Source organism: Heterocephalus glaber, unplaced genomic scaffold (genome assembly GCF_053883595.1).
Source record: "Heterocephalus glaber isolate CG9 unplaced genomic scaffold, H.glaber_assembly_v1.0 deba00001481, whole genome shotgun sequence".
NCBI classification, from domain to species: domain Eukaryota; kingdom Metazoa; phylum Chordata; class Mammalia; order Rodentia; family Bathyergidae; genus Heterocephalus; species Heterocephalus glaber.
The window spans coordinates 46,688,361-46,702,471 of NW_028258317.1; the positions used below are offsets into that span (position 1 = coordinate 46,688,361).

Sequence of the window (14,111 nt, forward strand, 5' to 3'; positions counted from 1 at the left end):
AAAATAGCATGAGATTTACTGGGAGTAGATGACATAATCTTAGTGGTATAAACCAGGTTTATAAAGAATTATGATGAACCAATGGGATACCAGTCATTTCTTATTTATGATGAAACAAATATTTATGGAGTAGCTGGAATGTTCTAACAGCATTAGCTACAACATGAGGTCTTCAAATTTAGCTGGAGAGACAAGACAATCTGTGAGAAACACAGGCCAATACCAAGTTGGTGTGTAATTAACTAATGCCAAGGTAAGCGTTACAAGCATCACATAGAGCCTGGGCCATGAATGGGCTTCAAAGACAGAGAAAGCTATGTTTGAGAGTAGGCAGCCAAAAGATACAACATGTGCCAAAAAATGGCAAAGAACGGCAAAAGTCAGGTGTACTGGGCCTTTGTAACCTGCTCAAATAATCCTTATTCATCATTTATGACCCCCAAACTAACTTAAAACTACTGTTGAATGTTCCCAAGCACCTTGTTCTTCCCAATTGAAATTCCACTTTTTGCATGTAGGCAGATGCTATATCTATCTTTCAACTATTATAATCATAATGCCCAGTAAGACCTGGCATATGAAGGGGCCTCAGAAAAATGTTGGTGAAACATCAAAAGGCAAGAATAAGGAATAACTGAGGAGGCAGATCTGGACAGGAGAGGGGTCCACTGGGAAGTAAGCTGGGAAAACTTAAGAGAAGCCAGGCCATGGAGGCCTCTGACCACAGCCTCTATTTAATTTGAATTCTTAAGTCTTCTGAATTTTTCTCTTTTCCTTCAATGTTTCCTTTTTTTTGAGGGCAGAGAACAGTCAGAAGTCTAATGGGCCTACAAAGGCACCATTTCAGGCCCACAGAGGGATTTGGATAAAGAACTATGTGCCTGTATTGTGCATTTACAAAGCCTTGCAAATCTACAGCAGTGCCCAAGGTGTCCAGCTGTAAGGAGTGGCAGAGACACAGTGGCAACAAAGCTCATTTTTTTTCTCTGTATGTAGTTGATTCTTTTTATTCTTGGTAGCAATGCTGTATAAAGACCTCAGGAACACTGAGTTAGCAAATATTGAACTACTGCTCCTAGAAGAAATACAAGGTTAGGTTCCTGGGAACCCTGGTCACATCATTTACATCAATCATTACCTGACATTGTTTTATGTGATTCTATTTAAAGACATCTCATTCAGTACACATTGTTGATCCATTAACATTCAACTCATGGCCAACAGAACTATAACTCATGCCTGAATGAAGCTTTTTTTTTTTATTGCACCTATCTTTTCCTTTACCTATCTTCTTAAGCCACATCACAGCATTTTTGAGCTTAGGAACGCTAGAGAACACTTTATTACTAGGATGTGGTTCACTTTAAATAGCAACATAGCAAAGAAAAAGCACACACACACAAAAGTGGCACTGAACACACCATGAAATGGATACTTGTGTATGAGAGCCAAACAAGTAGGCAGAGTGTAACCTTGTTCAACTCAGCTGAGAGCTTATGGGTGGTTGGCTGAAATTATGTGTGCTCTTGCGATGACCATAAAAGGACCAGGTACTGAATTTGTGTTTACAAATAAATTTTAGCCAGGAGGTGGACTCACTAATGTGGATTCTGTGAATGACACAGATTGACTATCTTTCCATCTCCTGCTCACTTGTGACTGGCACCGGCCTACAGGGAAAGGTGAGTGGGAGTCAGAATGGTACCTCTGAAACTGTTGTCATGACGCTGGTGACAGGCTCCTCTGTTGTGTTCCTCTGGGAGTCACTGGGAGGCTGTATTTCTTCACGCTTGGTTTTATACTGCACATTGGACAAAAACAAAGACACACAAACATAAAAACAGAGCTTTTTAAACTTCTGACGATATACCAAAGAAACACATTATTTTGGCCAAACAAGTGCCACCAAGGATTCTATCTCCAATGACTTTTTTGTTTCTAGTTTTTGATGACTCCTCCCATTAGGATTTAGTACTAACAACAGGATAAAGAAACACAAACCTCTGACTCCCACCACTACCACTCAATAATGTCAGAATGTGTTCCCACTTTCATAATAAGAGACAAATTAATGAAGAGATATGTGAAAGACATGTTTTATCTGTAGGCACTTTCACAGGAAGATCTTGTAGGAATTCCTGTTGATCACTTTTTTATTAAATTTTTTTTTTTTTTTGGTACCAGGGATCAAAGTTGGGACTTTGCACTTGTGAGACCGGCGACAGAACCACTGAGCTAAATCCCCAGCTTTATTCATTATTTTTAATATGGAAAAATTACCTCATTACTTTGGTAAAAGTTGTCACCATAAATTTAATAAATATCAAGAAACGTTTAACTAGATGGCTATGTCCAAATCAACACTCCTTTCAGGACTATTCTTGTGAGTGAGATTTCTTTGGAATTCTCTTCCTTTAACCACTTGGTTCTGCGTAAGCTTCAACACAGAGGTTTAAGAAAGAGCTAGTATATTAGTACGCTAGGCATAAATGGCTCTGCCAATACTGAGACCCTCACAAATGACTAGCTGTAGGTGATCTGCAAGGGCACTCCTGAAACAGAGGTGCTTCTGTGCCTCATGGAGGTTGGCAGGGAGCAATATAATTGCCATTTTTGTTGGTATACACAGAGGACTCTGTTCATGTAATTTATGTAAATGAACACAGCAGTTTGTGATAGACTCAGCTGTCTTAAAGTACACAGACAAATGGAAAAAAATACATGTAAACAGAGCAAAGAGACTGTTAAACTTTGCTGGAGAAAAATCCACAGCTTTGTCCACTGCTCTGAGAATGCCAGCAATGGGCACATAATGGTTAAGGAAAGGACTGAATCCAGGAACACCAGCCACATCCTGTGGGTTAGACACGGATTGTCACCATGAGATGGACAGGAGAGAGGAGATGGAGAACTCCTTTTTTTTCCCCCACTGCCTTGCATCTGTAGAGAGTCCAAGTTTCTTTACAAATATAACATGATTCTTCAAACTAGAAGTTAAAGGGCACATTTTAAAAGACTCATTTTTGACAGACTCTTTGCTCCATTTGAACCCTTATGAAGGAAAAAGGCATACAGGAAAAGGAAGCAGTGCAAATTATGACATGCACTGTGGACTGGGAAGACCATGAATAAAACAGATGAGTCACCTGAGATTCCACCATTCACAGGTGTGCTTCCTGGTGCCATTTATATATATATATATATATATATATATATATATATATATATATATATATATATATATATTACTGGTACATTTTAGGTATAAAATACATTTACATTTATCATTGGGTGTTTGTACCAGAACATGATACATCCTAGTTTTTATTTTTTCTCCCATTACCTGTGCACCCTTCACCCCCTCCACCCTTCCCTATTTACATAGTTTGATTCTATTTTTTTTTTCTAATTTTTTCTTTCCCTTCTTCCCTTTCCCCTTTCCCTTCCACTATCCCCAAACCCTTGGACCTTTTCTTATTTCAAATTATCAATTATTCATTTTAATCATTTTCATCCTTATTTACACTTTCAATTTCTCACACTAGAGAAACTATTCGGTATTTACATGTATGTCCTATTTATTTCACTTAAGAGTATGGCCTCAATATGCATCCATTTAGCTATAAATGTTTCTAGTTTCTCATTCTTTATGGCTGAATAGTACTCCATTTTATAAAAAAACCCATCTTCTTTATCCAGTTTCCAGTGGATGGGCACTTGGGCTGCTTCCAAGCTTTAGCTGTTACAAATTGTGCCTCTATAAACATAGGTGCACATATATCACTGTGGTATGATTCTTTTAATTCTTTGGGGAAGATTCCCAGTAGGGGAATAGCTGGGTCAAATGGGACCTGTAGTCCTAGTTCTTTGAGGTATCTCCATACTGATCTCCGCAATGGTTACACCAATCTACATTCCACCAACAATGGAGAAGGGTTCCTTTCTCTCCACACCCCCGCCAACATTTGTTATTGGTTGATTTCTTGATAGCAGCCATTCTTTGTGGGGTGAGGTGGAATCTCAGTGTTGTTTTCATCTGCATCTCTTGAATGACCTGGTGCCATATTTGATGGGCTAATTTCATTTCTTGGCCCACAGCAGAAAAAAAGTTCTTAACTGGTAACAGGAAGAGGGGAGCAATTGAGGACAAAAATTATTAATATTACCTGCTGAAAACAGGCTTGGACAAGGTTCTCAGGGAACATATTCCTGTTGGAGATATGAAAAGCAGTATTATGGTAGGGCAAAAAGTGGGGTTATTTTTGTCATACTTGATACACTGGAGGAAATGAATACAATATAGAATAAGTACTGTTTTTTCTTCTAGCCTCTCCTTTGTATAATATTTCCTTACATTAAACTTACTTCTTTCATCCTTAGCATAAATTCAATACAGAAAACTGTCCAGCAACTGTCACGTAAGAGTCTAGTGACAGGCTGGCTGAACTCAGTGAGATGCTGCACTGGCAGGTGGTTACTCCCAGGCAAGAGACAACTCTTTAATTTTCTGCACATTACTGTTTTCATAAGTAGGCAATGTGCTTAACAATACTGTACTGTATTTGTTCCCAAATTTTATGCCAAGTGCAAATATTGTAATTACCGACCTCAATGTTATATAAACTGGTGAAATATGAGTGTGAAAAAGGTGTAGTTTCCATTAAAAACTAAGCCAAATGCCTGGAAATTCAATAAAGCCAAATGACTACCATTTTTGTGGTTAAATTAGTTATGGGAAGACCACGGAAATAAAAACTAGGAGTATTTGGTACTTGGTTTTCTTTGCAATGTCTGAGGTTTTGTTGTTACACGCTGGAAATAGAATTTGGAAAGTGTAGATTATGTATCTACAAGGACAGCATATGAAACAGAAAGCTATGGAGTTATAATAAAGTGATACTCTCAAAAAAAGACCATGGCCCTACATAAAAAACTGGTGAATAAATGCATTTAAATGGGAACAAAATATGTAATGCATATCCTATAACATTTCCACAAGTCTCTGCTTTAATTGCTATTTCAATCAAATGACCTGTTTCTGGCTCTCACTGCTTTAGTTAAGAAGCTTCCTGCTATACCATTAAAAATGTATTTCTCCAAGGGTGCTTCAGAACTGACCATCCATCTCAGCCCAGCACCTTTATACAACAAGTATACTTCCTGCATCTCCATCCATCCTAAATCCTAACAGAGAAGCCTGTTCCTAAAACCAGGACCCATAAGCAGAAATTACTGGCCATGCAGTTTGTGGGGTCTACAGCAAAATGGAGATAAACAATAATTCAAAAATGATTAAAAATTTAAGACTGTTACAGCAGAGCATTAAGTCATGCACAGAGCCCTATGCAACTACATAGATGACACAAGGAAGCAAAGACTTTCACCTGATCAGGTCTAACATGGCATCCACAGTGCTGACTTCAGGGGTGCTCCCCGTCCTGTCAATTTCAGATACCTTCTGGGCGACACCGGGTTTGATTGTCACCACCAGCACAATACCTGTGACCAAGGACAGCATCCACATAGCATTAAGAACTTCCAGGATCCCTGGCATCCAGGTATACTCTGCTTACAACAAGCAGGCAGAGGTACCAGGCAACACTGTTGTGAGGAGGACCCCAAGGTCCAGCCAAAGTGTGGAGCTCCTGATAGAACCCCAGCAGGTGCCTTAGTAATTTTCCACTGAAATGAATAAGCAGATAGAACTTTGTGTGTGTGTGTGTGTGTGTGTGTGTGTGTGTGTGTGTGTGTGTGTAAATGAAGATGTTCATCCAGGGTTCCTCCTGGAAACACCTGCTGATGAGAACATTCTTCTTTCTTTTCTTTAGCCTATGAAATCAACCTAGGCAGGTGTTGGGGTGAGAGTGTTTCACTTCTCAGCCTAGTGAACTTGTTCAATATCTTTCATAACTTTTGCCCACAGATGCTGGTCATTCTCCTGAGGGTCACACAAAACAAGGCTTGTCTTATCTTCCTGCCATAACACACACCTTTGGATATCTGGAAAGCTCTGATGTGGGAGCATGTCATACAGGGGGTGGACTGAGGGCTGCAGAAGGGCTATAACACCAGCTAATAATAAAGTGCTACCTTGCATTCTCTCTGCTATTTTTTCTTTGTCCCCCTCAAGAGAGGAGATGTAGCTTTGGTTTAGGGCAGAGTTCAGGCCCTCTGAGGCTGCCTGACTAAATCTCTGAATACCACTGAAACCTCCCTATCCTACCACTTCTTATCCATTCATTAAAGCAGAGCTGCAAAGATTAAGCTGGCTGCAACACCTCAGCACATTTCCTCCCTTTCTTCCTACTCTGGGCATCCTTCTTAAAATGTCATGAGAGGTCACAAAGGATGGACCAAGCTTCCTTCACAAAACCATGCTAAAGTTGCAAGAGCACCCATTCCCTTATTAGAACTTCTTCCCTTTAAAAAGTGAGATTTATACTTAGCAAGACTGTTACCCCTTAGCCTTACTGTGTGAAACATGAAATATGTTGAAATGCTACCTTTATGGAAATACTTTAAAAGTATACTCAACTCTACTAATTATCCAGTTTAAGATTATGTAAGCGCTTGACTTCACTTTCTTCTACCTAATGATCCTGACAAGGCACAGAACTGTCACCTTCTTTCTGCCTCTTAGTGAAGACTTTAATAAGCAGCACCAGGGCTAAAATTCAGTCAGGACTACATTTTATTTATATAAAAGGTGCCATGGAGACTTCAAGGCCACAAGATCTACAGTAGTTTGACAACGTTACTTTCTGATTTAATATGTGTATTTTTAAAACTCCAAGTACTTTTGAGTGAAAAGTGACAATTGAATAGAAGAAAAGGATTTAGAAATAAATGTTACCTAGAATAACAGCAATGATGGTGGTACAAAAATAATACACCACAGCCCGCAGACCAATTTTTCCAGATACATTGGAATCCAGGGCGGCAACGCCTACAAGGAGATTTGGGAGAAATCAAATTACACTCATTCCTAAAAGACAATTTTCCAGGGCTGGTAAATCAGTCCTTAAGGTGTGAAATAAAGAAGTGAGAGCTGTCCTCTGCATTTATAAGGCTCATCTCACACTGTTTATTTGGATAAAGGCAAATGAAGCACTTGAAAATTCCAAACACAGAATTCAGAGATGGAAACCCAGTGAGGCACAAATTTTCCCATGGCCTTGGGGTGTTTTTCCTGAAGAGTGGTCATTAAACAGTCACAAGGAGTCCCCTCCTGCAAGTCTCTGAGAACCTTATCAAGATTTGTACGTTACAGACTAAAAATATATACTCATTATATACTCAATATACATTTAGTAAACCTCTTAGAATTCAGTAGCAAGGGAAAATTTACTCTGAAGAGCTGATAGTTCTCTTATCACATAAGAAGAATCATGCAAGTTATGATTGTTTTCCATTGGGAAGCTCAACTGTTTACATATAATTATAAAAGTAATGTATATTCAGTGCAGTTGCCTGAATAAAAGACAGAAATATAAAGATGAAAACAAAAGTCACTTCATCTCATCAACCACAGTTAATATGCTGGTGAATTTTCTTCCAATATTTTTCTGGAGTTTTTTGTATACATAGCTAATTTAATTTTATAGTTTTAAAATCATTCTCTTCTTAATATTGCATTGTAAGCATTTTTCCCTAGCTACATAACCTTCCATCATATGTTATACTATTATGTATTTCTTCATCCATTTATTACTGGATCTTTAGACTGTCTCAGGACCTAATTCAATAATAAATCACAGAAATTTCATTATCTATCTTGGCTAGCATATTTCTTTCCACTTTTCATGATTTTCAAATTGTAGGTGAACAATTTTATTACATTTGGCTTCTATTGCGAGACATCTTAAGTTTTCTGTTTGAAAGAGGAAAGATATAAATAAATAATTTCTGATGGTACAGCTAATTTAAGAGATTTATACCCACACTGTTAGATCTAGTTTCAAAGTCTTCGGTTATCAATAAAATAACTGAATATTGCCTAGACTTGAGAAGGTTGGGTGGAATTCCAAGGCCAGTGGGATAAGGTATACATCTCTGCTTGCTTGAAATCCTTGCCCTCTATTAAAGATGCTTCTATACATGGAGTCAAATGATGCTTTCTAAATGGACTTTTGAGGAAGGAGGAGCAAACTGAGAAGCAACCGAAGTATCTTTCATCAAGTTGTCATCTGGAGATATGGACTCTGACCTGCCTGATTTCCAAAATGAGGATCACAGTTTGTGTCAAATGATCACCATAGAAAATGATTTTGTACTCTGAACACATTTGAGTCATCCCATAACTGTTTACAAAATCTAAAGCATACAGTAGCAGGAAAAGGAAGAGGTTGTCACAAAGTGACCCCAAGGGAAGTGTAGTAAACCTGTAAGGCCATCAGGATTCACAGGTAATTTTTATATCCATTCCTCACTAGAAAGGGCCTATTTTTTAAGTGACTATAGGATTATGGTCCTTGCATAGAATGATATAAATTTAATATATGGGAAAAATCTGCAAGGAAGCTATCACCATTATGAAGGCAGAACGGGTAATTTCTCACTCTAAACATACCATTTCTCAAACAGGAGATCGCCCTTGTGTAAGTTAATATTTTGAGATAAGTTGCTCTGGGCTCTTTAGCAGCCACCTCAGGATACTGTTAAGGGCCCATTCACCAACCTCCAGGACAAGATTGTGCTATTCCCAGAGGAGGGGCATTTTGGAAGTCACATCCTACAATAACCTTGATGAGAGAGTCTATATTTTCTTTCATTGTGAAAAATGGAACTTGGTGTGCTGAGGAGACCTTTTCCTAATAGTGAGACAACTAAAAATAACAATTATGCAAAGAATAACAATAATAACAAAAATATCCAAGAGGGAATGAAGGCTACAATTCAGAAATAAATGAAAAATCTCATTTTTAGTTTAGGTCTCTTAACAAAAGGGCAAAGATGATGCAAATATATAGATATGCTAAGTATATGTTTATAAAATATGCTTATTTCATTTTATAACTCAGTCCATTATTTTGGGAAATTAAAATAATTCTTTATAAAAATAATGAATGGTAGGTTACAGAGGAACAAGAAAACCACCACTTAAGCAGAATCCCATGTAACCTGCATAAGTACCCACCGCCAGGACCTCATACAGGATGAATTTTCAAATATATTGTCCTTGTTTGGTAGATGTCCAATTTAAGCAGCTTCCAGCCCTAAAGTGCTGATAAGTAATGGATTCATAGCGTAGCTACAGAACTGTTTTTGAGTATGTGTTTGGTTCCTTCGCAGGACTTTTTTCCAACTGTAAAACAAATTAAATCTATGTGGGTAATTGTTTCCAGCATATGTTAATATGTCTCAATTTGTCTTAATGATTTGGCTATGGGCTGGTGCCTCTGCTTGTACTTCAGGACTCAGCTGGCTATAGAAGGCTTCATAATAATGAGATTTCTTGGTGGGAATGCATTGACAAAGACCTCCCTGAGCAGCTGGCCAGCTCCTCTCAGTTGCAGCACAGCAACTATCTTATAGTCACTTGCAGGAAGAATTTGATTTCCCATTCCTTTTATCTGCCTCACTCCTCCAGTTCTACTGGATGGATCAGAAATGTACTCAAATCAACAATCATACTTCTCTCACTCTAGTTTCCTCTCTGCCTCTCTAGTCATCAGTGCTGTGTGGCAGAGAAGCTCCAAGCTCTTGGATGATTTATAATGCACTAGAGGGGAGAAGGGTGGCGACCACTGTAGAGGGAGGGAACACAGCCAGGAAACACAGCTTAATCTTTGAACCCTTTATCACAGGAACATTACAGAACTTGGCATCTATAACGTATCTATATGGATGGTCTAAACATACCACCTGCAGATGATGATGATGATGATGGCGGTGATGATGGCAAGACATTATTTTGAGCAATGACTGTATGTTAACCAGTCATCTCCTTTAATTCTCATTATAACCCTGTGAGGTAGGCATTATTATGCCCATTTTACAGAGGAGAAAGCTGTAGCTCAGAAAGGCTACATAATATATCATGATCATTAAGCTGGGGGTAAGGATAAGTGACAGAGTTAGGATCCCAACTCGACTTTGACTCTACAGATCACATTCTTTACCACTGTGCCATATCAGCATCTTCTATGTGCTGCAAAATTCTAGACTGGTGCTGCCCAATAGAACTTCCTGTGATGCAGGCATGTTCTACATTTGGGTTGTCAGTTGAAATAGCCACAAGCTACAAAAGGCTAGTGAACACTTGAAAGGTGGCTAGGATGACTGAAGCACTTAATTGTGCTTAATTTTAATTAATCTCAATTTAAATAGCCACATTTGGCTACTAGCTATCATAGTGGACAGCACAATTTCTAGACCTTATCAAAGGGTTCAGAACCTAGTGGGTGCTCAACAGTGTTGAATGGACAACCTCAAGCTTATCTCCACCGTGAAATTCAGTGTGACCTCTTTCCCTTGCCAGCAAAGGGGCAAAGGGGAGGAAGATAATAAGTCACAATCTCCTGGCACATGGTTCCCTATTGCCCCAAGGCCAGAGGCTTATTCTTCTCTGGATCCCTAGTGCATTAAAGTGCTCTACAAATGTTTGTGTTCTAAGCTTTCCATATGACAGGAAATATAGGTTTCCCTTCCCTTACCAACTGAGCCCATTTCAAAGGTTCATTTGTGTATCACAAATGTGGAACTCAGCTGGTAGTCTCCAAAAAAACCCACTTATACATAGTAGATAGGTTAGATTCCCAGGGTGTCCATCAAAACACTGGTCATCCATAAAAGCCCTGCATGTGAGACATTTTTAGCATCTCAGTGTCTCTCAATTTGTTTTTCATTATTGTGTATCCCCTCCCCCAAAGACTTTTAGACTTTTTCTAATTACCTGCTTCATGAAATTTTAATACCACAAACTGTTTATGTACTAAATAAATACATGTGCTTTACATAATGAGAGTAAGAAACTCTCCCTCCTACCATCAGCTTTTGTTGCCTTGAGGGTGACATTGCCACTGTTAGGAACTCAGGGTCAATGGATGTCTGCCCTGAAAACCCTGAAGACAGTGTCTCTTCATCACTCGCTGGCGGAGGTGGGATAACGTGCCCACCTTAGTCTCACTGGGTGAAATATCACCAGGCTTTATCTTGGGTTTACTCCCAATATCCACCTGGGTTTCCCTCTCTATGGCCTGGTGTATGGCAAAGCCTAGGAGACCAGTTCTCTTTACAATTCACTCCCTCAACTCATTTCTCCCGGAAGCTGATGCTGTCCTATGTGAGCTAACAAATGAGAGGGGACAAAGTGGTACAACAGGATTTGCACAAAAATCAACAGAAGTGTTGAAAGCATTTACAGCAATTGAACAGTAATCTCATGTCTGCCGAATATAACAATAAAAAGGGTTAGTATGGTATTTTTCATGTTTCCCACTAATTCACTTTTATTACACTTAATAATGGTTACTGATCTGTGACATTTTGGAAATTTTTAAAACAGGTTTCCCATCTGGCTCAAAAACTAGATGCTCTGTGAAGCCCTGGTATACAGCACAGGCACCAGGGGCTTTCAGAAGAGACTGAGGTATCACCGGAAGAGGGTGACCAGGAGAGACTTAATGGAGCAGGTGATACCTGCACTGGGCAGAAGAAATGCACAGAATTCTAGTTACAGTAAGGCCAGGGTCATCCTTTAAATCAGGGGAAATTTTGAGGCTGGTATGTGGACTTGAAACAGGGATGCTTGTCCTCAGAAGTTAGGGGCACTTGATAGCTCTTTATTTTAGGAACAAGCACTTGCTTTCTTTACCTCAGGAGCAGGCTCTGACAGCCAAGACGTTGGCTCCTGGCCCAAGCAGTAATCATCCGAACTTTTTATAAAAACTCTACAAAGGAAGCAATGCTGGGGCTAAACAATAGCATGTTTTAAAAATAAACATCTGAGGGTGAAAGATTCCTCAGAGAGTTCTCTGATGAAGCTACCACTGACTGGAGAACAAAGTCTCCATGACAATCTTTCTCCACCTTGTAGTTAAGGTGTCAAAATTAACTCTGGTATGGGGATTTGAGTCAAGATTTCAGTCTTGACAGTTTTTCAGAATTCTGAATGGACCTTGCTGTTGCATGTGAGTAAAACCCTATGTAGCGATTCCTATCTGTTTCCAGCAGAGAGGCCATCCAAGAGACGCAGGGACAGCCTCTGATGGGACAAACTGGGGTCACATCCCAGCCTCTGTCCCCCAGACTCAGTTTCTTCACCTACACAATGGAGGTTTTAAATTTCTGTTCCTCCTTAAGGGTGATGGTGAGAAAAAAAGGTGGACAACCTCAGCTTGTGCAGCTGTTATGAGGATTAGAAATGATGTCTGTAACATCCTAGTACAGTGTCTAGACAATCTGTACTCAGTAAGTGGCATCCATTATTATGGAATGAATGATCAATATGACATGTGTCACTGAGCAATGGAAGGCACTCAAGCATAACCACATCCATTCCTTCATTCATTCATTTCTTCAGTACATAGTCATCAAAGAGATCTTTTTAAAATGTAAATCAAGTAATTTTACACTCTACTGTAGTTTTCCAATGTTACTGAAAATAAAATAGAAAATCCCTACCCTGACAAATGAGACCCTGCAGAAGGGCCGCCCACCTGCCTCTCCAGCCCCAACATATATCACCTATCTATCGGTCTCCTCACCTCCCCCAAACCTCTTCTTCTGCAGATCAAGCTCCTTCTCCCCATGAGGGCTCCTACAGGCTCTTCCCTCTGCTGAGAATGCTTTTCCCTGCTCTTCATTTAGCTTTGAAGTCCTTTTCTGAGAGTCATTCCCTGAGCACCAAGACTCTGATTTCCTTGCTTGGTGACTTGTGTGTATCATATTTCACATTTAAAAAAAAAATCACTGGGGTCATTATTTAACACGCCTTTCTCACTAGACTATAATCTCCATGCAGGCAGGAGAGCCAGATATCTGCTGGTCCACCTACATATGTCTGGTACCCAGCACCTAAGAGCAGCTCAGTAGACATTTTGCTTGAATGACTAACATGGTAATTTATGTATGGTTACCTGGCCCAGACTCCTCTCAGGCTCTATTCCCTGGGGTAGAATGTTCTGGAATGCAATTCATTAGTTCCAGGTGCTGCCCTTATGATCTGTGTTATCTTAGAAGAATGGCTTAATCTTTCTCCAACCAGCTTCCTTATCACTAAAGATGGAGATAAGGACCCACCTACTTTATACTTCACAGAGTTCCTACAAGGGTCAACAAACAAGTTTACAACTTTTAAACTATGAAATATTTCTTTTATTCCCCAGGGAAAGTAAGGCTGGATATGATCTCACTTTGTTAATCCAGGACACAAGGAAATCTCAGCAGCCTGAACTAACACTCCTGGGATATTAAAAACGAAGAGGAAAGGCAGAGGGAAGTATGAAAAATATATTTCTGAGTACAGATTACCTATAACATCTACATTTCTTAGAGATATTAATACAAAGAACTCCCTTAAAGTATGTTATATCATCACCCTAAACTATTCTGTGAAGTTAACAAAATAAACCAGTCCTCAGGCAGAATCAATGAAAGGTCACTCTGCGGCCTGTGTCAGCTGTTCCACTTTTGATGTTCAAAACATGTGTCAAGAAGCAGTGGTTGGTCTCTTTATTCTTCGGCAACCAACAGCTCAACTGGGAACTGTTTTGACATTTTTTTAATATCATGGAGGACGGTGGTATTTGTAGTCAGGACCAATTGTTCACAAGTCTCCACTTGCTTTTTAGGAGGCTTACTGTTCAATAAAAGCATCAAACTCATGCCAGAGGATGAGGAATTTAACCCTTGTCTTCCAAAGTCCAGTTGAATGCTTTGTCATGAGCAGCTAGTTTATGGCTCAATGAGGCATTTCTGGTTTTCTGCCACAATCTAATTATTATTTTTCTGCTCTTTGCTTCTCCTTTGCCTATAAAATTGGTACTGAAGGCTTCTAGGCAGAAACTAATGAAGGTACGTGTTGACCTTTCCATCTCTTCCTCCTTTCCATATTTCTACCATTCCAGTTAAAGTCTCACTGTTCTCCCAAGAGACTATGCCTTCTAACA

At 39.4% G+C, this 14,111-nt stretch overlaps 1 protein-coding gene across 1 annotated transcript in view; it reads right to left on the reverse strand.

Moving 5' to 3' along the window:
• Slc1a1 (solute carrier family 1 member 1) overlaps positions 1 to 14,111 on the reverse strand; it is a 79,399-nt gene that overhangs the window by 17,337 nt on the left and 47,951 nt on the right. The window contains exons 3-6 of the mRNA XM_004838232.4: positions 6,854 to 6,946; positions 5,385 to 5,499; positions 4,167 to 4,209; positions 1,706 to 1,801 (exon numbers count right to left, since the gene is read on the reverse strand). Coding sequence (XP_004838289.1) covers positions 1,706 to 1,801; positions 4,167 to 4,209; positions 5,385 to 5,499; positions 6,854 to 6,946 — 347 coding nt within the window. The remainder of the gene's footprint in view (positions 1 to 1,705; positions 1,802 to 4,166; positions 4,210 to 5,384; positions 5,500 to 6,853; positions 6,947 to 14,111) is intronic.